This window comes from Archocentrus centrarchus, chromosome 11 (assembly GCF_007364275.1).
Source record: "Archocentrus centrarchus isolate MPI-CPG fArcCen1 chromosome 11, fArcCen1, whole genome shotgun sequence".
In the NCBI taxonomy this organism is placed as follows: domain Eukaryota; kingdom Metazoa; phylum Chordata; class Actinopteri; order Cichliformes; family Cichlidae; genus Archocentrus; species Archocentrus centrarchus.
Genome location: NC_044356.1, coordinates 9,057,006 through 9,079,301, shown reverse-complemented (window position 1 = coordinate 9,079,301; position 22,296 = coordinate 9,057,006). Strand labels below are relative to the sequence as shown.

Sequence of the window (22,296 nt, the reverse complement as noted above, 5' to 3'; positions counted from 1 at the left end):
TTCCAGATCCCTCTGTCTCACGACTCTCAACCCTCAAACTCCCCTCAGTCTCAGCTACTTGTCAGCTCGATCCCCTCCCTACTACTACTCAACCCTCCCATCTTTGGAGCTCTCTGTGCCATAATTCGGCTTCTCTTACCTCTTTCAAGTCTCGCCTCAAAACCCATTGTTTCAGACAAGCTTACTCATTGTAATCTGCCATCAATCCTCAATCTGCCATGGTTTCTCCTTTTTATTGTATTTGTTGTATTTATCTGATCTCTTATTATTATAACAATTTACAGCACATCCATCCTGACCACACCTGATCTCTGATCTCAGAAGCCAAGCAGGGTCGGGCCTGTTTAGTACTCGATGGGGGACCACCTGGGAACACCAGGTGCCGTTTAGGGGTGGCCATATCTCAGGAGGTAGAGCAGGTCACCTACTAATCAGAGAGTCGGTAGATTGCTCTCTACCTGCTCCAGTCTGTCTGATTAATTACTTTTTTTAATATGGAAGATAAATTTTCCTTTCATATGGTATTTTTCTGGCACATCGGTGTTTTCACAGTGTGCAGTGATCGCTGATCACATCGCTAATTTAACTATTAAAGGTGCTGTAGGATCCAGAGCTGATGAACAAACACTATTAAACCAATACACTGAGGCACTGATATCTGAAACATTAATTACTGATGTGCTCATTAAAGATGTGACACTGAACAGTTTTCTTCTGGGAAGACAACACAAAATTATACATTTGCGATCAGACGGTAGGTCAGACACATGCAGGGAGTTTATAGGAGCTAAACCAAGGGTTAAAAACACGATCCGGTGTGTCTGCTGTTATTTGTGGGGCCAGTAACATGCTGCACTAAATTAAATAACTTATCAGTGTTAAGACATGATGTTGCAGTACAGTTAGAGGGATCAACAGTTTGTAAAGTAAAGTCACCTAACAAAATGATTTAACTACATGAGAGAAGAGGTGAAAGGGAAGATTAGAGAATTCATTCAAGAAATCATTGATGGATTTGGGAGGTTGGTGGATGCCAGAACAGCAGACTGGATATTCACACTGAAGTTTGAAGGATACTAATTCAAAGGAATGAAATGAACCCTTGTAAACCACTGCTGTTCCCCTCAACGGCCTGAGCACCTTGGGGCGTTCGAGAATTTATAATGTGGTGGGCAAAATTCCACAAGGGGGCAGCAGTCCCCTGGTTTAAGCTGAGTCTCAGTTATACAGAAAATTACTGTGTTTTGAGAGGTGACAACACTGTTAAGAATAAATGATTTAATAGATGCAGAAGATGCAGAAGAGACAGGCTTCAGAGGCAGAGGCAATCAAAACAACCCCCTATGAGCAAGCACTTGGCAACAGTGGGCAGGAAAAACTCCTTTAACAGGAAGAAACCTCCAGCAGAACCTGGCTCAGGGAGGGGCAGTCATCTGCTGGGGGTGAGGTGAGGGAGACAGGACAAAAAAGACATGCTGCAAGAGAGCCAGAGATTAGTAATAACTAATGATTAAATGCAGAGCAGTGTGTAAACAGAGAGAGAGTGAAAGGAGTGGAGTGAAAAAGAAATAGCTTAATCATTTGCAGTTATACCACCATTACCACGCTTAGTAGTGGTATAACTGCAGTTGTACAGTTTAGCAGAGGAAACTCTGTCTAGCAGTGATGGTAAGAAAGCAGCTGTACCTGTAACAGTGCAGGAGAAACAGATTTTTTTTTTAGGCTCTTTCCATCCTGGAAGAGCCGGACTACCTGTGCAGCCTGAATGGTCTGCAGGTATCGTGTCACGCAGGAGTGACGGGCACACCAACAAAAAGCAAAAATAGAGGAAAATCCATCAGAGATCAGGAGAGAAGAACGGTCTGTGGCCTCCGCCTGGAAAACCGTTCCTTTTTTTTTGGAGGTTGTCTTGTTGCTGCCTCTCCAGCACACCTGCTGACACCTTCATTTACACCAAAGCAGGTGAAACGGATTAACAATAGTTTCTGCTTCCTAACTGGACAGATTTATATCCATAAAGTTTACCTGACTTTGTTTTATTCTATGATGATTGAGTCTACATCCTCATCATCATGGTAACTTATACCAGAAACCCAACCTGGCTTTGTTTTATACACCAAGTAATCAACACAAAATCACCACCAACTGAAACAATCAATTTTATGTAAAAAATTATATCAACATTCTTGGAAACATTTGTGGACCTCTGTTACCCCCCAAAAAAAGTACACAAAGAAAGTTTTACAATCATTTCCAAAGTATTTGTATTTCCTGGACGAGCATTAATAAGATAAGAACAGAAAATGGTAACAGTAAGCATAAATATAAAGAAAGTCCGCTCATTTATCAGTTATCTTTCACTTATGTAAGTCAAGAGCGCGGTCGCAATCAGTGCCATTCACAACTTTGTCCAACTTAGAATCACCAATTAATGCAGCATAATGTCCTTGGATTGTCGGAGCAAGCCGGAGTATCCAGAGAGAACCCACACAGGCACGGAGAACATGTGGAAACACCATATGAAGTCATGAATGTCAAAAATGCTTATGGTTGATATTCCAAAAACGGCCCTGGCATGAATACCAGCTGATCACTGGAATATCTTTTACTCTCCAGCTCAAGGACAAGGGAACATGTTGCACACTGAGGGTCAGTCTGAGTTTAATAATGTTGAAATTAAAGTTTTGTTTTCACCACATATACTGATCCACATATAATCCTTAAGCATTTGCTGGGTGGAACCATAAATGACACATCTCATTGTGCAAAGAGGCTGACATGAAAGGCAAACACACAGCAGTATTAAAGTGTAACTGTTCCCCCCGGACTGAAGATAACCTTCCTCTGACCGCTCTGTGGTCCAGAGACCTGCGGTCATTTTACAATAACTGAAAGGTTCAAGTTAAAGTCCAGACACTCCTTAGTGAAACATATTAGGCCATTTGCCATAAGACGGGAGTTCATGCTTGACTGTTCAGCTAAATGTTCTTAAAGCACACATACAGACCCCCCCCCCCCCCCCCCCCCCCCCCCACACACACACACACACACACACAGAACTGGATTGTAAAAATAAACTGGTCACTGGGAGGACATTTGTTATTGGTTAAAAATAAAACACAGATGTATAACGGAGGAAATTTCTCATTTCAGTTGCTCACACCTGTTTGTGTGCAAAACTAAACCCAAAGACAGACGTGAGTGAATGAATAAAACAGTGAAAAACAGCAATTCATCTGCTCGAACCTGTGAACCTGAAACAGCTTTTAATCTGCAGCCGTGGAGCTGAATGCTTTGATTATCTTGATATTTTCAACTCAGGTGTTGGTTGTGTTTTATGTCATGTATTTTATTCTAGCTGTCTGTAGTATTTATCACAGCTTTTATCTGTCTATTTTATTATTCCTTAACTCAGTTATTGGTTTCACTTTATTACCTCGCACTGTGTCTTTATCCTACTGTTCTGTCTTGTTTTGAGTTGTTGTAAATTTTGCAGTTTTGCATTTGTTTGGGCTGAAAGCTAACTTCATCAGAGGGTGTTTAAATATAGCTGGACCACTTGAATGAATGAGATGAATGAGACAGATGTCTCTAATTATGGGCTAAATCATTCTTCTTTTGGGACAGCTGTGGCTCAGGTTTTAGAGCAGGTCATCTACCAATCAGAAGATTGGTAGATCAATCCCTAATTTCTCCAGTCCACATGCTGAAATGTCCTTGGGTAAGATACTGCACCCTGAGCTGCCCCTGTTGCATCTGCATGTGTGTGTGTGTGTGTGTGTGTGTGTGTGTGAATGAATGAGACTTCTCCAGAACGGGCTCTGAGAGATTGACTGGTTAGAAAGGTGTTACATAATTTCAAGGGAGTCTTTAACCAAGACTGTGTGAGGCCAGTGTCAATCATTACTGCTGCGTGAAGCTGGTGGAAATATTCCTAAACCCTGAAAGGTACTCATTCAACAGCTCTAACCCCGTCATGACAAACTGCCAGTGGTACTGGAAAGCACAGAGAAAGCACCGGGAGGCGAATGCTTCAAATGTCACTAAATAACCAGAGATGTTTTCTTGACATCCGTTGTTTCCTTCTTTAATTCCTCAACCACACACTCATACATTACCTTACTCATAGAGGAGATAGTGTACATATAAAAACATTACATATATGATACTTCTCTCCCTTTCCCCCCCTGCTATTTCCTCCCAGTCCAACAATAAGGACTTCTGAAATTACTGCTTTTTGCAGTATTTTTGGCACTTTACCATTTATTTATTAGGTAATGTGGGCAATTTTTGATGTGTATTGTAGCTGCTGTGATTTACTGCCAAATGAAATTTAATTGAAGTCTTTTGTACAATGACAATAAAGCTTCTTATCTTATTTTACTGTATCTTATCTAAAGGCTGAGTGCAGGCTTCGTGCCCTTCTGGAGTCACTGCTGACCACAGACCGTGTCAGGATTGAGAACACAAAGTCCCACACAGAGTAGTGTAAGGCTAGTGACAGTAAACGAGAGGGAGTGAGACTGAGGAAGCCCTTGGCACAGGTGGTTTTACCTGCTGAAGTAGTACAGGCACTAGATAAAGGACATTTTACTGGCTTCTTTTCAGTCTGTTTATTTTTTTTCCAATGCATCGGTGTGGATATGTGCACTTCTGGCTGTTGGGGTCAGTGATGCTGATCTGCTCCGTCTCATCAGCGCCTGGTGAAGCAGTGCTAACACATCAGAGGTCCAGCCTGAAGCCGTCTGAGCCCAGCTTTCGCTTGAATGAGTCTGAACATGCCCCTGGCTCCAATATCACAGGAATACCCATCGTGACCTTTAAGTGGCATCATGTGGAGACCCCTTATTTAGTGACAGTATGGATACTCGTGCCATTTTTGGGTAAAATGGGTATGTATCATAGGGTATAAATATGATGGAAAAAAGTTTTTTATGATCTGTTTATTACATGAAAAGATGAACAGAAAAAAAGAAGTTTCAGGTTGTTTGAGTTGTATCGCACATATTTATCTTTGGAGCCTAAAAAAGGTGATTGGACTTCATCCTTTTGGAGGAGAGGTGGAAAAAAACTTTAAAAAGTCCAGTCGCCTTTTTCCAGCTCCAGAGATGACCTGGATGACTGAGAACCTGCACAGACATCAGAGATAAATGCCTCCTGCAAGCGGAGAAGATGATGTGGATGTGAGTTTTAACTTTCAATGGGTGAAATCCTCTGGATGAATGAATGCAAACAGTAAAGCTGTTCTTTTATAACAACTCTAATCTTGGATCCACGGTTTTGAGTTTGTGGGTTATTTGTTTTTTTTTTGTTTTTTTTATAGCTTTGCATTGTTGTTATCAGGCTTTCTGTTTATCTTCGTGCTTATGAGTTTTATATCTTAGTTCGTGGTTCATCTGTCGCTGATTATCGATTATTTTGTTCCTTCTTGTAATTCCCTCCTTTTCCCTCAGTCTCGTTTCTGTCAGGTTCCCTTGTGCTTTTTCACATCCTCCTTCACTTTGTGTGGTCTTTAGTTTCTCAGTGTGTATTCCTGGTTTCGATCCTTCCTCGTTTACTTTTCTGTTTTTCTCCAGCATTGAGAGCCGTTTGTGTTTCCCTGAGTTCTGCGTTTGGGGTCCTCTTCCTGACTGCCAGACAGTGATTTGTGACGGAGGGGAATACTTTAACCTCACAGAATGCTTATTTCTAATGTTACCCAATCACAACTGATAATAAGAACATGCAAATATAAACACAGATGTGAAAAACTGTATGCCTAACTAAAGTTTCTGTAATTTAATCTTCAAGAACTTTAAAATATAAATATACAAACATTTGGAAATTATTACAAAATGAGGAGTAGATACTGAAGGGTTTTTTTTGCCTCATTTAATACACCTTTACATCACCATTAGTTGCATGAAGCACATCCAAAGTACTCGATTTCTTCCAACGTTCACTTTGGCAGAGCCTCGTCAGTCCCATATCTTTGTTTAATACACAATATCTTTAACATAACCCTGCAGACAGATGTCCAGGGGATTGATATCTGGGGAACGAGGTGGTCAGGTGGTCCCGTTCAATCCTGCGGTCTGGAACGATCGTGCAGTGATCAGTGTAACTGCAAACTCTTTGGGTCTTGGTTTAATTATTGGGCTCAAGTGCCTGTAAGAGTTGCACTTTGTAAGTGTACAGTCAGAAGTTCATGTGTGGGACTTTATGGACACCCTGTATAACCCTGTGAGGCAGAAATAGGTTCAATACTGTGGGTCAGTAGGTTTCATTATTAAATAAACTTTAGTGACACTTCGCTGGGCCAATAACCATGAGTCTATCTTTAGTTATGTGGGGAGGGGTTCATATACCATCTATCAACTGTGCTGGTTAATCATACGCTTTTTTTAGATGAACACAATAGTTGATTATTTGCAAATGTTGCAGCCTCAGTTTTACATTTGTGGACTGAAGGTTTGAATATTTGCCAGCTCCACCCTGAAAATAAATAGAGCTGCATCAGATCTGCAGAGAATCGATCTCAGCAGCTGTTATTATTGATTAATGGTTCTCATCTTTGTCTTCATTTTCCTTCTCCTCTCAGTCATTGAGGCCAACCATCATGTCACCAACTTCATACCCGAGAGCGCCCTGCTCATCTGCTTCGGATTCATTTTGGGTGGGATTATTTGGGGTGCAGACAAGGTGCAGACCTTCTCCCTGACCCCGACGACCTTCTTCTACTACCTGCTGCCTCCAGTCATTATAGATGCAGGCTACCACATGCCAAACAAGCTCTTCTTCACCAACCTGGGTGCCATCTTGGTCCACGCCATCATTGGAACCTGCTGGAATGCCGCCACTTTGGGGCTGTCGCTGTGGGGGTGTCAGATAGGAGGAGCCATGGGTAAGAGAGGCTTTTGACTTTATTTCAGCACATCTGCTGAGGATGGGGGTCCATATCATCCCGGGATGTTTAGAATAACAGTATACCAGGAAGTTACTCCCTGTAGAGCTCTCTAGTTTGGCAACATTTGTGTTTAAATCACTCTCTTTACTGTAGACTATACACTGTATATAATCGATGGATCTAGCCATCCAAAACCAGCCCAGACCAACATAACCTGTTTCTGTGGGCTCCACATGTTGAAGCATCAGTGACAGACAAACAAAGTCGAGATGTCCAGTGCCGCTGACAGCTGTTTATGTCAACATAGCTGTCAATCAAAGCATTTCTCATACCTTTCTCTTCGCATCATTCTGGTACAAGTTCACCTTGATTTCATCTGCCCAAAGTTTTTGCTGTGTCTCTCACAGATTTATTTGGTTTTAGTTGTCCCATTACTTTTGAACCTCTGAAAATGGGAGACTGTGTACAAAAGTGCCAGCAATTCTTAAACAGTTGATGCTAAATTTTTGAATTGATTCTTTGATTTACAATTCATTGTGGTGGTGTACAGAAGCAAAACTACCAAAACTGTGTCTTTGTTCCAATAATAAAGGAGGGCACTGTATTTCAGTTTGCACCAACGTGACAGACTGACCACAGTAAGGCGTACTTTACCATTCTCAGAGTCATGTATTTCCTGCCCTCTGTATCTGTACAGGTGACCTGAACATCGGTCTGCTGCAGTATCTTCTTTTCGGCAGTCTGATGGCTGCTGTGGACCCCGTGGCTGTCCTAGCTGTGTTTGAACAGGTCCACGTCAATGACGTCCTCTTCATCATGGTGTTTGGAGAGTCGCTGCTGAACGACGGTGTAACTGTGGTTCGTACCCTTCATTGCTGTATTACTTTACAGTTTATAGAAATGTGCACTGTGAAGACATGAAGTTTAAAGAAAGTAAAAACGTCTGCACTTCACTACCATTAGTTTTACCCAAACTGAGGTCTCGCCACCTTACCTGAACACCTCTGGTCAATAATAGCGTTCTGTGAGGTGGTCAACAAAAACGAGTATTGAGTATGCAAAACTTTGCAAATGCAAACTTTTCTGTGATGTGTTAAAAAGTAACGAGTCTGTTTTGAAAATGTAAGAAGTAGAAAGTACAGATACTTGTGTAAAAATGTAGGGAGAAAAATAAATACTCAAGTAAAGTACAGATACCTGAAAAATCTACTTAAGTACAGTAACGAAGTATTTGTACTTCGTTACTTCCCACCCCTGCTGCTGAGATGTCCATTCCTGGGAAGACTGGCAGCTGTCTTGGATGTTACATACATGAAATCTTAGAATTTAATGTTTTAATACAGAGATTAGAGCATGCCATGAGTATTAAAGTTACTGCATTGCAGTGGTTTGAATCATATCTGTCTAATAGACTCTAATTTGTAAATGGGGAGTCTCGTGCTGATTGCAACATGTCAGAAAGGAGATTGAAGAAGCTAAAGCAGAAGGCAGTCCAGAAGGACTTCGATCTGTTATTTGTCTTTCTTTTCTGCCAAATAACTGATCATTCATCTTCTTCTCTCAGGTACTCTTCAATGTGTTTGATGCATTTGTGTCACTGGGAGGACCCAGAATTAATGCTGCAGAAATTGTTAAAGGAATAGGTAAGATTTGACATTTCTTAAGCACATGCATGCCTTTAGCCACTCCTTGTCAGGTATGGACAGTTAGAAAATAAATTATTAAGCACCTCATGTACCGTCTCTGTCCTACCAGGCCAGTCAGTTGTAGAGAGGTGTAAATAATAGGAATAGATAAACAAACATAAATTTTTATGCACGTTTCCTCCCTCTCTCTACAGTTTCCTTCTTTGTGGTCGCATTTGGTGGTTCCCTGGTGGGCGTAGCATTCGGCATAATAATTTCACTTCTGACCAGATGCACGAAAAAGGTCCAGATCATTGAGCCAGGCTTCGTCTTTATCTTTGGATACCTTTCCTACCTGACTGCAGATATGCTTTCTCTGTCTGCTATCCTTTCGTGAGTATTTCACAACTGAAATATGATTTGTTTTTTTAATACTTTTATCCATTTTGTAAATATAAATGTAGTAAACATATTTAGATGCACAAAGCTTACTTCTTTATTTCCTTTCTGTAGGACTACCTTCTACGGGGTGTTCTGTCAGAAGTATGTCTATGCAAATATGGACGAGAATTCAGCCCACACAGTCAAATACGCCATGAAGGTTTTCGCCAACGGGGCAGAAACCATCATCTTTGTTTTCCTCGGCATCTCGGCCATCGATAAGGCAATCTGGGTTTGGAACACGGGCTTCATCCTCCTCACGGTCCTCTTTGTCTTGGTGTATAGATTCATCGGTGAGATTTTGTTCATTTGCTCTTAGTTCTGAGTTAAAGCCTCATACACTGTGATGTAAAAAGCTGGTGTGCTATGCTGCACCAAGACAGACTGACACACATTTATGAGAATGAATGAATGTCCATGAAAAGTTTCCTGAAATGCATCAAAAAGTCATGAAGATTTATTAGAAAAACTGCGTAAAGTCTTTATATAATTGTGTGTGTCTGTGTGTGTACTGCAGGTGTGTTTCTCCTTACCTGGATCCTCAACAGGCACAGGCTGGTCCCCGTGGAGCTTGTAGAGCAGGTGATTATGAGCTACGGTGGCCTGCGAGGAGCTGTTGCGTACGGTCTGGCTGTGATGCTGGATGAGAAGAGGATACAGGAGAAAAACCTGATGATCGGCACTACTCTCATTGTAGTGTACTTCACTGTCATCCTGCAGGTATTCAATTTTAGGCTGTTTGTTAATTAGTTAATCAGCTTAGAAATCTGTCAAAAACTAAAAATGATATTGTTATTTATTGTTTTTGCAAATACACAACTAAATCCTCCTTATTCACTCATAATAACAAAAACATAAGATTTTGTGTGGCCTCCTTTGGTCTTGATAACTACTGGTGTTCTTGTTGGCATTGTTTGTATGCACTTTTTGACTGTCTCTTTTGAAATTGAGCTCCAAATCATTTCTGTCTGTTCCCACAGAATTGCTTTGGATGAAACTTTTGTGCGTTCAATCTTTGAATCCACTAAATCCCAAATTTAATAGGATTCACATCTGGGCTTTGACTTAGCAAATCCATCAGTTTCAATACTCCAGATTCCTTTCTCTTGGTCAAATAGTCTCTGCAAAGGTTTTAAATATGCTTTGGGTCATCGTCTTTTAGCTATACAAACCCACGACCGATCAGTTTCACTCCAAAATGGATTCCACGAGGCACCAAGATGTTGTGGTACACCTTATTTCTGATACCATTGATTTTCACTACTTTGCCCATGCCATTTCTAGAAATGGAACCCTGTACCATAATGGAATCTCTGTGCATGTAGCATCATCAGCATGTTCTTCAGGTTTTCTGCAGACAGAAATGTGATGATGCTGACCGAAGAGTTCAAACCTGAGCTCGTCTGTCCAGAGTTCCTTCTTTCAGTCATCTGCAGTACACAGTTTGTGCTTCCTGGCAAATCTGAAGTGTTTCTGGATGTTTGCAGGCCTCACTAATGGTTTCTTTGCAGCTATTCTTCCTTTTAACCTCCTAACACCCCGCGTCCTCATACGGGGACATTACATTTTGGCTTTGCTGCACCTTATACTTCATTCTGCTCAGTTGTGTTTTATACTTTGTTGAGCTGTGTTGACTTCGATGCGTTATGCTATAAAATAAACATAGTCCCCATCTGAGGACATTTTTTTTTTCAAAATTATGTAAAAACGATGTAACAAAATACAACTTCCTGTTCAAAGAGGAAGCTTAGTTTATACACGTCATGTCCATCTAATCACAAATGTCTAGGAGAAATTAAAAATGCATCGCAAACAGGCGCTCGCAGGAGGTTAAGCCTTGTTCCTTCAGACGTGTGGATTCTGGAGACCTTCTCAGACTCTGATCTGGAAGCATTCATCTCTGCCTGAAGATCAGCAGCGGTCTTCCTTCTGTCTCCAGTACTTAAAATCTTGAGGTGCCCAACATCTGCTTCAGTCAGCTTTTGTTTTCTGCCTCTTGTGTGTCGCATTTGGCAAGTATAGGTCTTGGCAGTTAATTCCGAAGCATACTGTGAGAACATGTGATGTCTCAAAGATCATCCAGTATCACAAAGTGCTTTAATGCCAACTTGTTTCCTTTTTGATAAGTTCTCTGCGTTGTGCCATTTAGAGCAGGCGTGAGGAATTTCAAAGCAAATTCACATTTTTATATCCAAATTTGAGCCGCCACAGTAGACTTCTCTGAGAAGTCAGAAATTAAACAATCATAACATTCAACCACTAAAATTAATGTTTCTGTTATTTTCATGACTATTTTGTAGCTTTAAAAAAAACCCATACATATTCCTAATTATACAATCTGCACAATTTGAAGCTGAATTCCTGCTTGACTCTGCTGCAGGGAATCACGATGAAACCTCTGGTCATGTGGCTTAAAGTAAAGCGAGCTGCAGCGACTGAACTCATGCTCCTGGAAAAAGTGACAAATAAGGTAACCCTAAAAATTTCACCCAAAGGCTTAAACAACCATTTTCTGTCCACTTATTACAGAGTCACTCTCCCCTTCTTTTTCAGATGTTTAATCACACTCTGGTTGCCATAGAAGACATATCAGGACAAATAGGAGATAACTACATGAGGAACAAGTATGTAAAGACTAGACAGGGGTGAGTTTGGACAGACCCATTCAAAATGAATGAGTCTGTCCAAACTTTTGAGTGGTACTGCAAATGTTTTCTCATTTTAATTAACTTACAATGATCCTCTTTCTTTTTTGCAAAGGTGGAAGGATTTTGAGAAGAAATGGATGACGTGGGCTTTGATGAAGCCGTCTGCAAGGAAGAAACAAGACCGAGTCTTCGATGTCTTCCATCAGCTGAACCTGAAGGATGCTCTGGAATATGTGGCTGAAGTGAGCTTCATTTGTTGAGCAGTTTAAAGTACAGGGTGTCCATAAAGTCCATAAAGTGGAAATTATTACAAAATAAGTAGATATGAAGTTTTTTTGCCTCATTTAATATACCTCTGCATGGGCACCATTAGTTGCATGAAGCACATCAAGATGGTCCTCAATTTCTTGCCATGTTCACTGTAGCATCGATGGCATCAGTGATCTTTTGCTTTAGGTCAGTGATGTCCCGTATCTTTGTTTGATGCATGATATCTTGAACATAACTCTGCAGAAAAAAGTACAAGGGAGTGATATCTGGGGAATGAGGTGGCGAGGGAATCCAAACCACCGGGCTGGAAATGTTTGATTTGGGAACCCATGAATGTGCAGTCATCAGTGTAACTGCAAACTCTTTTGGTTTATCATTGGGCTCGAGTCCCTGTAAGAGTTGCACTTTGTAAGCGTACAGTCGATTCTGCACACTCTGTGTTGGACTTTGTGAATGTGGTAACATGCTAACTGTCTGGAAGCTGTAAAGATGGACTTTGTATGCTTAAAAATGAGCTACTGATAACTACTAAGTACATAGAACAAACCAGATTAAGATATCTCATCAATTGCTTTTGTGATAAATTGTAAAAGGTCTTCATGGACATTCAGTATAGTTTCTCATGACCCCATTAAAGGAAACTGATAAGATTGTAAAGAAAGCTCTGTCGTCTTCCCGTTGCAGGGTGAGCGCGGAGGTTCTCTGGAGTTCATCCGTAATGAAAGTGCCAGTCTTGACTTCAAGAAAAAGTTTGAAGATGAATACTCAGAAATCATGGCGTACATGTCAGTTAATAATGGTGCAGTGTCCAGGTGAGAAATTTTTTGGCAATCCCAGGAGGAGCTAAATGAACTTATTAGCCACTGTATGATCAGGTAGTCACTAAAAAGATTATATTAATTTTAAGGAAACTATTCAGTGCCTGGAAACCGTTGTTCTTACTTTTAATCAGAGCTAACATCTGCTCAGACGCTCAGCAGTGACCACAGTTTTTCCTCAAACCTGCGAACAAAATTAAACTATTGAATTCCATCTTCTACCGTGCATCTGGCTCCAATTCACCCCCATGTTTTAAAATGCAAACTAGAGCAGACGCAGTATTTCTTAGTTGCTAACGTGACTGATTTGCTCTGCAGAGACCCCATTCCCTCAGTGAGCTTGGAAATGCACGAGCAGACCATGAAGGCTATGAGGGAAGCTGAGGAAGTGAATGCTCACCACCTTCTGGATCAGCATCTCTACAAGAGCAGAAAACAGGTAACAAGCATATTCAATCATTACATCAATGGTTTACTAAAGCAGCTCAGTGCTGCACTTCCAGGTAGTTAAAGTAGTTAAAGATGCAGCAAACATCTTATTAACCCTTTAAGTGACCAAAGCTATTTATTACCTAAAAACAATCACCTGTTTTTTTCTATTTTTGTTTGTTATTTCCATTCTTATATTTTAAAAATATCAATAATTGCTTTTGTTTACAGATGAGCAATATCTAAAATATTGCCATGATCACATTGGGCACTATGTTTTCTGCTGAAAGGCTTCTGCATTTCAGTCGGGACAACTATATTCAAAACAGAGATATTTCCAGCATTAATGATAACAGATACGGCACTGATTCAATCAGGTTTGAAAAGATGTCACGGGGTGGAGATGGGTTGCAAAGTGGCTTGCAGATGTGTAGGAACTATGGGCAGGTTAAAGCAGCTCAGATACAGCTACCTCAGATTTACATTTGTAGAAATGCATCAGCTGGTCTATCAGCACCGAGTTCAGTTGATCTAAGCTTGACTTCATGGCCTGCCTGAACTAACGCTGTGTTTGATTTTGTGATTGTCTAACAAACTGCCTTCTTGCCCTCTTGTTTTGTGGTTTGTAGCATCGACACAGGTTCAGTCGCAGCCATTTTGATATCAACACAGATGAAAAAGAAGTCCAGGAGATCTTCCAGAGAACCATGAGGAACCGGCTGGAGTCCTTCAAGTCTGCAAAGATGGGCGTCACTCCACCAAAGACAATTACCAAGCACACAAAGAAAGAACAGCAGCACAAGGTCAGAACTGCATTTCTATATTTTCTGCCAACCACTTTCTTACAGGTATGGGTCCTACCTCTGCTCCCGTCCTGCAGTCCTGCACACCTGGGATTAATAAACTTGCCTGTTCGTAATCATCTGATTTGCTTTATGCTATTTAAAAAGAATGACTGCCTTCAGTTAGTGCCTGATTGTTACACTGGACACAGTGAGGTTGGGTCCTTCAGCCCTGCACATTCACACACTTTGGCTCTGTGACTTTACCGCATCTGTTTGTTTTCCTGGGTTTGAATCTAGATAAATCTAATGACACCACTTTTAAAGAAAATCATTACACTGGAGACTCTAATTGATGCACTGATAAAATTTTATTCCTCCAAGAAGGAACAATGCACTCTAACAATTCAGAGAGAAAGCTCGGGGCAGTCACATTGAGCCCTCTTATTTATATCTGAGTTCACGTGATCATTATAAGTCCACACATGGGTTAGAAGCTACACTATATCACCAAAAGCATTCACTCACCCATCCAGATCACTGACTTCAGGTGTTCCAGTCACTTCCATGGCCACAGGTGTATAAAAACAAGCACCTAGGCATGCAGACTGCTTCTACAAACGTTAGTGAAAGAATGGGAATGACAGCAACTCAAACATGAAGTGGTAGGTCACGTAAAATGACAGCAAGGTCAGTGGATGCTGAGGTGCGTAGTGGACAGAGGTCTCCAACTTTCTGCAGACCTCCAAACTTCATGTGGCCTTCAGATTAGCTCCAGAACAGTGTGTAGAGAGCTTCATGGAATGGGTTTCCATGACAGAACAGCTGTATCCAAGCCTTACATCACCAAGCACAATGCAAAGCGTCGGATGCAGTGGTGTAAAGCACGCCTCTGGGCTTGGACTCTTAGTTTCAGTGAAGAGAACTTTTAACGCTGCAGCATTAAAAGTTTCATGCTCCCAACTTTGTGGGATCAGTTTGGGGATGGCCCCTTCCTGTTCCAACATGACTGCACACCAGTGCACAAAGCAGCTCCATAAAGACATGGATGAGCCAGTTTGGTGTGGAAGAACTTGACTGGCCTGCACAGAGTCCTGACCTCAGCCTGATAGCACACCTTTGGGATGAATTAGAGTGGAAACTGTGAGCCAGGCCTTCTCTCCAACATCAGGGTCTGACCTCACAGATGTGCTTCTGGAAGAATGGTCAGAAATTCCCATAAACACTTTGAGCAAATACTTTTGGAAATAGAGCTTATCTTTCCTTATTGCCTTGCACACCTTCCTGAGAATTGTTGTCCTCATTTCTCGGCAGCTGATAATTGTAGAGGGGAAGTTCCCCTACTGCTGGCTCCTGTAGTATGTGCTGTTCTTTCTTCTGGGTTGCATGTGAAGCTGTAATAAAAACACTCAAACAGTTATCTTTTGGGCTGGGTGCTGTTACACCCAGCTATCGCTTTCGTCAAGTCAAGTCAAGTCAAGTTTATTTATAAAGCACATTTAAAACAACGACGTTGACCAAAGTGCTGTACAAGATCTGTAACCCCAAGGACTATACTAAATAAAAATAAAAATATATAAATAAATAAATAAAATAATAAAATAAAAATAAATAAATAAAAACATTAAGAACAATAAATAACATAAGAAAATTAAAAATTAAAACGTTTAAAACAAGTACCATAAAATACCATAAAACAATCATCTAAAAGGAGGTAGCACTGCAGCCAAATGCCAAAGAAAAGAAATGTGTTTTTAATAGAGATTAAATGTGTGTATCGTCTGAGCTGTGCGAATATGGAGAGGTAGATCGTTCCATAGCTTTGGTGCTGCTGCTGCAAAAGCTCGATCACCTCTCTGTTTTAGTCTAGTTTTAGGCCTCTGTAAGAGCAGCTGGTTCGATGACCTCAGAGCTCTTACAGGGGTGTGACAGTGAAGCAGCTCAGACAGATACAAAGGTGCCAGTCCGTTTAAGGCTTTAAAAGTAAGCAATAAAATCTTAAAATCGATTCTAAAACGGACAGGGAGCCAGTGAAGGGATGACAGGACTGGGGTAATGTGTTCATGCTTTTTTAAACCGGTTAAAAGACGAGCTGCCGCATTCTGGACTACCTGCAGGCGGCGCACAGATGATTGATCTATGCCAAAGTACAGAGAATTACAGTAGTCCAGGCGGGAAGTAATAAAAGCATGAATAACTTTTTCCAGGTCCTGCTGCGGGAGATAAGGTTTTACCTTGGCAATGACTCTGAGTTGGTAAAAACTGATTTTGGTAACAGCACTTACTTGCTTCTCCATTTTAAAACTACTATCTAAAATGACACCCAGATTTTTCACAGCATCACGACAGTGAGGAGCCAAATGACTCAGAGTGCCAGAGGAGTTGCTTGAGGGGTCAAATTTACCAAAGCATATGACCTCGGTTTTGCTTTCATTAAGATTTAGGAAATTGTTTCTCATCCAGGACTTGATGTCACTTAGACAGTTCAGCAGGGGTTCCCATGGATCTCTGCTGTTCAGTTTGATGGGCATATACACCTGGATGTCGTCAGCAAAACAGTGGAAACAAATATTATGTTTCCTAAAAATCGACCCTAGAGGCAACATATACAATGAGAAAAGAATTGGGCCCAGAATGGACCCCTGAGGCACTCCACAAGAAAGCTTTGCTGTGGTAGAAAAACAGTTTCCTAGATGGACAGAGAAACTTCTATCAGTAAGATAAGATCTGAACCAAGTCAGAACCGTGCCTTTCGTTTCTGTCTGTTTTGGTGATAAAGATAAAATAAAGCAGGATATAAGACAAATGAAAAAAAAAACACTCTAAAGATAATTTACAGTTTCATGTCAATTCTGTACTCAATTTGTGAGCTCATGCCACAGTAGTGGCATCATCATCATTCCCCTGGGTTTCATTATACAGGATTTTACCATCTATGCTGTCTGCATTAGTAAGGTTTTCAGATCAGTCCACGTAGGCATGGTACACAGCAGCAGCCTACTACTACTAGCACTGTCGGGCATGTTAATATGGCTGTCTCTGCAGAAGCAGGAGCTAATCCTTTCATTTATAAAATGGGTACATGCTCACTGTGGATTCTCTGTGGAATTCCAAAACTAGGTATTATTTTAACTGGAAGATGTTTTGTCACCGTCACGGCTGCATTTGTACTTCTGTCCATTTGGAGAGCATCTCTATAATGACCGTGCAGTATCTTTTATTTTCTCATTTGTTTAGTTCTATAAAATCCATGCAAATATTCTGAAAGGGAAAATCAGAGTTTGGGAACTGTACCTTTGCACCTTTAAACACTTTGAGGCGACTGTTTGTTGTGATTTGGCGCTATCTAAATAAAACTGAATTGAATTCTTTGGTCTTATGGTACCCTGCGGATTATGTTTTGCACATATTAGACATGGGCAGCACGGTGGCACGGTGGTTAGCACTGCTGTTAGAAGAACAGTTAGAAGAACATCTAGAAGGCCTTGGTTTGATTCTACCTTGGCCCAGGTCTCTCTCTCTCTCTCTCTCTGTGTGTGTGGAGTTTGCATGTTCTCCCCGTGTCTGCGTGGGTTTCCTCCCACAGTTAGGTTAATTGGCTACTCTAAATTGTCCATAGGTGTGACTGTGAGTTTGAATGGTTGTCTGTCTCTCTGTGTTAGGCTGGCGACCTGTACAGTCTGCACCCTGCCTCTCGCCCTATGACAGCTGGGATTGGCTGAACAGGATAAGCGGAAGAGAATGGATGGACATATTAGACATGACTGATAAAAATACTGTGAATAATTTATAAAACGTTTGAGTTTCCCAGAAAAATATGGAAATAAGCTTCACAGTTACAAATTGCTAGTGCTTTAGGAGGTAAGATTGAATCTATGAGGTATCGGTATCAGCTGTTTATGGTTGATAGGTTTCCCAGAAGATGGTACCATCCCACCGTTTCCCTGTTGTTGTGTGAACAGCCTGTTGTGCCTCTATCTGTTGGTGAATTTAAATGCATAATAAGTTGTATTTATAGTTTCTTTTTTTTTCAGATGTTTTATATGGCTGGTGCTAAGGTCAGGTCTCCTTTGTGAAAGAGATTGTGATCTCAATGGGACTTCCTGATAAAATAAAGGTTATAATAATAACAATAAAAAAACTACTGACAAGATAACCGACCTCTTTGGGTGCAGAGTTTAGGTAGCTGCTCTGCTCTGGCACTGAAGAGGATAATAATGGAAGATTTATATCCTTAACCCTCTGATGCATGAATTATGAAATCCTGAGTCAAGATTTTTTTTTATGTGTCTTTACTCTTCTTAGGGAATGACAAAAACAAATATGAACTTTGTTTTCAAAAATCTGATTTTTTTCAGGAAGTTACAGATATGTCCACAACAGTGGACTACATGCGCTTAAGAACTCAGCATAAAACAGTATAAACTTAATGGAAGAATTAATCAATCTGAGTTTCATCATAAATCCATGAGCACATATTTCATTGTATGCTTTTAAAAACACTTGAACATACTTTCACACACTCTAACATTCTATAGCCCTACTGTTTAGGCCTAAACAAAGAGAACAAACAGTCTTCATCAAACATCTGTATCTCCAAACCTCCTCTCCTAACTCCTTTTTCTAACTCCTAACCTCAGCATATGCTCAGTTTATCAATCTTAGGCTACATGAAAATTGCCAAAACATCCAGGGCACAGTGCCACACGGCACTGCGTGCAGATGTATTTGGTCTTCCTTGTGCATGCAGCATCATGGCATCTGTTTGCATTTTTCACCTGGGTGAGCTTGGGCCAGTGATTTCCTGTGCTGAACCTGACCTCACTGGGTACTCTGGTCACTGTTCTGCGCTTTGCTGGAGGTGAGGTTCCACTGGGTCTTCCTCTTCTGCTTTGCTGAAGAGAGGCAGCATTTATCAGTGCACGGGCCACAGAAGCTTTGAAGATGAGGAGATTCATCTTTTCCAATCCAGACATTAGGTAGAGTCGCCAGGCATTAACAACAGTCACATCCAAAAAATGAAAGAACACTCGTATGTACCAACGCTTCTTTCTACGTCTGTGGGGATACATTGCCACACACTGGTCAACAAGATCCACCCCACCCATGTGTTGGTTGTAAAGGGCCACAGAGTAGGGTCTTTGGACACTGATCTTCGTTTTTTCTTTCTTGAGCCATCTTTGGGCCATGTCTTCAGGGGACTGGCCAGCACAGGTCGATGCCATGTGGATGACTGAGCTGTCAAGCCAACGTGTGACAGTGATGTTTCTGTTTGTGCTGACAACCGAGCAGGCCCCTCTGCCTTCTTCTTTCAGTTGCTTTTCACTCTTGAGTTTCTGACTCGCTCCTCTCACTCTGTTTGCTCTGATTGTACCTGTGCCATAGATGCCTAGGTCTTTCAAGGCCTCAAGGAGTGGAATGCTGCAGAAGAAATTGTCAAAAAACACCTTGTGGTTTTTGTGCTTTATGTCATCACAAAGGCGCATCACTACATCTCCAGCCATTCCCAAACCACTGCTGTGACCCCAATTTGCTGAGCCCTGGTACACTTCAAATCTGTACATATAACCTGAAGACCCTGCCCTCACCCACACTTTCAGTCCCCAGGGTTTTGGTTTTTTGGTATGTATTGCTTGATTGACAGTTGGCCTTTGAAGGGAATTATTTGCTAAACAATGGACTGGAATTCTTCAGGGTCAGCTGCCGCCAGGAATGTTTTCTGCAGCGTGCTTAGCACTGGTGTTATTTTGAAGAGCCGGTCAGGGCTTGTCACAGGCTGGCTCACGGCCCGTAACAAAGAATGAGGGGAGACAAAGGTGTAGGCCAATAAATTAGTTTTATTGAAACTTAAGCAAAACAAAAGGAAAGATAAATATGAGATGTGAGTATGTCATTATGTTCAGTGTATGCAATGTATGAGTGCGTGGACATGTATGTGGAAACCTGAATGAATACTGCAACCCCAAACCAAACCAGAACCAAAGACAAACCAAGATTACCTGGAGGAGCAGAGAGGGGAGAATAATTAGTGGAGCCCTGCTTATATTAGTGAGCCCAGGTGGCTCCAATTACTCAAGGCCCACCTCTGCCTGCAGGAAGCACCGCCCCTGCAGGTCAAAGGAGGGGCCGTGACAGCTGGCTGGTAAGTATAGTTATCCACAAAGTGCAGATAACTCAGGATTTGCTCATATCTGTTTACAGACATGGCATCTGCAATTATTCCAAGACGAAGGCCATCCTCACTGGACCAGTACATTCGTGCCCTAGGATATCGAATGTACCCCATGACCATGTTGATCCCTAGGAAAATTTGCATTTCTTCGCTTGTCACTGTCAGATTTTCTTTCCCTTTCTGCAGAGCATACATGTTGGTATTATGCACTATTTCATCAATGAGATCTAAGGGAAAGAGATGCCTAAAGAAATCAATTGGTTCTCTTCCCTCAACATTCACTCTCCTGTCTCCTAGAAAAGGTGGCAAGTCTCCATCAAAGTTGTTGTCTTGGACTTTCCAGACATATTTGCGGGGTTGAGTGCTGGCAGGTACCATGTGGACATTTTCCTCAGCTCCCTCATCATGCTGACCTCCCTCGGCATCCTTTTCTTCATCACCCTGGCCCTCATCATCTTGACTTTCTGCATCCTGACTGTCTGCATCTCCCTCATCATCCTCATCCCCTATGTCTCTGTTGTTCTCTGGCAGCCACTCCTCATCACTGCTGTCACTATACTCATCACTGGAGTCAGAGGGAATTTCCTGGACTATTCTATAGTCTTCCCTATTCTTTGCTGCATTTGTGGTCTAAAAATATAACAAAATGATAATTTTACTAACACAAACAACAACTAATCTGCACAGAAAATGATATATTTTTTAAAACAAACTTATAGGTTTACCCAAAATGAGTTGAACTGCAACCAAAACAGTCAAAATGAAAGATAAATCAACTACATGACTTGTGTTAAAAATATACTTAGTAATGCATGACGTCTACTTTGTTGGACACATGGTTAATCGTAATTTCCTACTTATTTGAAATAAAATTTTCAAAACTAAAAGAATAATATTGTTACTTAGATACTCCTGCATATCAGCATATTTTTTTTTACCTCTAGGGTTCTCCTAGAATAGAAGGTCTGACATGATATTCCAGGAGTGGTCAACAAGTGCGGCTGTCGGCCAGCCATCTTGGATTCCGATGACGTTCACTTGTAGTTACAACAACTAACCACTGAATTAACCTCAATGGAGGGAAGCAGTAGAGAGCATTCTAAGGACTGATATGCAATTCCACCATAGAAACCACTGCATTTAGGAGACAATGACTTTTAAACAATTGTCCACTGTAGTGACCGCTATGCACCAGAGGGTTAAACTCAGTTACAGCACTTTCAGAAAGACTTTAACTGTCTCTGTGTCTTCTGTCTCAATTATGTGTATGTGTGTCTGACCTTTTTTCTGCTGATCTAGTCAGCCATGATCCTCATGATCATCTTTCTCTTTGTTCACAGTGCCGGCTCACACCCAGTGACCTTCTTTTATGCATCCATAAAAGCCAATTAACCCTTCCTCCCCCTCGCACTCTGCCTCTGGGTTTCCTAAAACAGGATGTGTGGATCTCCGTCTTGGGGTGCAGTTAACAGACACACAGGCGTTGTTTTTGCTTCTTCTTTTCTATTTTTATTTTGTGCATCCTTTCTGCATGCTTTGCATAGAAGCCAAGGCACTGGTTCTGTGATCCACTCAGTATTTAGAATATAGTCAGACAGTTCTGGTCTCAGTCCTCTGATTAATGCATGTTTCAGCTGCACACCTACCCTGGTCATCATAGGGGTCAGGTATTTGAAGGCCACCGTGTGTGTTAAATTGTTTTAGTAGTTGTACACAGTGCTCATCCACCCTCTCATCTGCTTTCTGTTAATTAATTCTGGTCCAGTCAGCACATGGCTGATTCTGTGTTTTCAGTCAGGTCCAGTTCTCAGATCTCATGGTAGACCCCTCTACCATGTTCATCAGTGGCACTCCAACCTCCCGACATCAAATATTTTTGTCCCATATCACCTTTTGTCTTCCTTTCCCTGCATTGTACCATCTTGCACTTGAAGAAATCCCCATTTCTCTGCTATTTTTTTTTTCCTGATCTTTTTCTACTTTCTGTTGTACCTTTAACAACTATTGTCCACAATGTTCTGCTCTCAGATTTTTGCTCAAATCCTGTTTTTCTTTGGGTCACGTTGGTTCAGATATTTTGCATCTCCTTTCCAGACTTGGTTTTCCGATACACAACATGAATTACAGTTTCTCATATTTAGGTATTTTATCATTTATTGTCAATGTGATTTCATTGAGTTTATTTAAATATACTTTATTTATTTATATATATTTCCTTTGTTTTG

General features: G+C 41.2%; 1 protein-coding gene across 2 annotated transcripts in view; it reads left to right on the top strand.

The window, feature by feature from the left end:
- slc9a3.1 (solute carrier family 9 member A3, tandem duplicate 1) overlaps window positions 1–22,296 on the top strand; it is a 35,279-nt gene that overhangs the window by 4,990 nt on the left and 7,993 nt on the right. The window contains exons 1-13 of one of the 2 annotated variants that reach the window (XM_030740977.1): window positions 4,596–4,892; window positions 6,581–6,883; window positions 7,584–7,744; window positions 8,451–8,529; window positions 8,727–8,904; window positions 9,025–9,245; window positions 9,470–9,672; window positions 11,333–11,422; window positions 11,506–11,576; window positions 11,713–11,842; window positions 12,555–12,682; window positions 13,007–13,127; window positions 13,747–13,920. In XM_030740977.1, the coding sequence (XP_030596837.1) occupies window positions 4,628–4,892; window positions 6,581–6,883; window positions 7,584–7,744; window positions 8,451–8,529; window positions 8,727–8,904; window positions 9,025–9,245; window positions 9,470–9,672; window positions 11,333–11,422; window positions 11,506–11,576; window positions 11,713–11,842; window positions 12,555–12,682; window positions 13,007–13,127; window positions 13,747–13,920 (2,124 nt within the window). In that variant the 5' untranslated portion in view covers window positions 4,596–4,627. Of the gene's footprint in view, window positions 1–4,595; window positions 4,893–6,580; window positions 6,884–7,583; window positions 7,745–8,450; window positions 8,530–8,726; window positions 8,905–9,024; window positions 9,246–9,469; window positions 9,673–11,332; window positions 11,423–11,505; window positions 11,577–11,712; window positions 11,843–12,554; window positions 12,683–13,006; window positions 13,128–13,746; window positions 13,921–22,296 lie in introns of those variants that run through there. The other variant, XM_030740978.1, reaches the window with a different exon arrangement.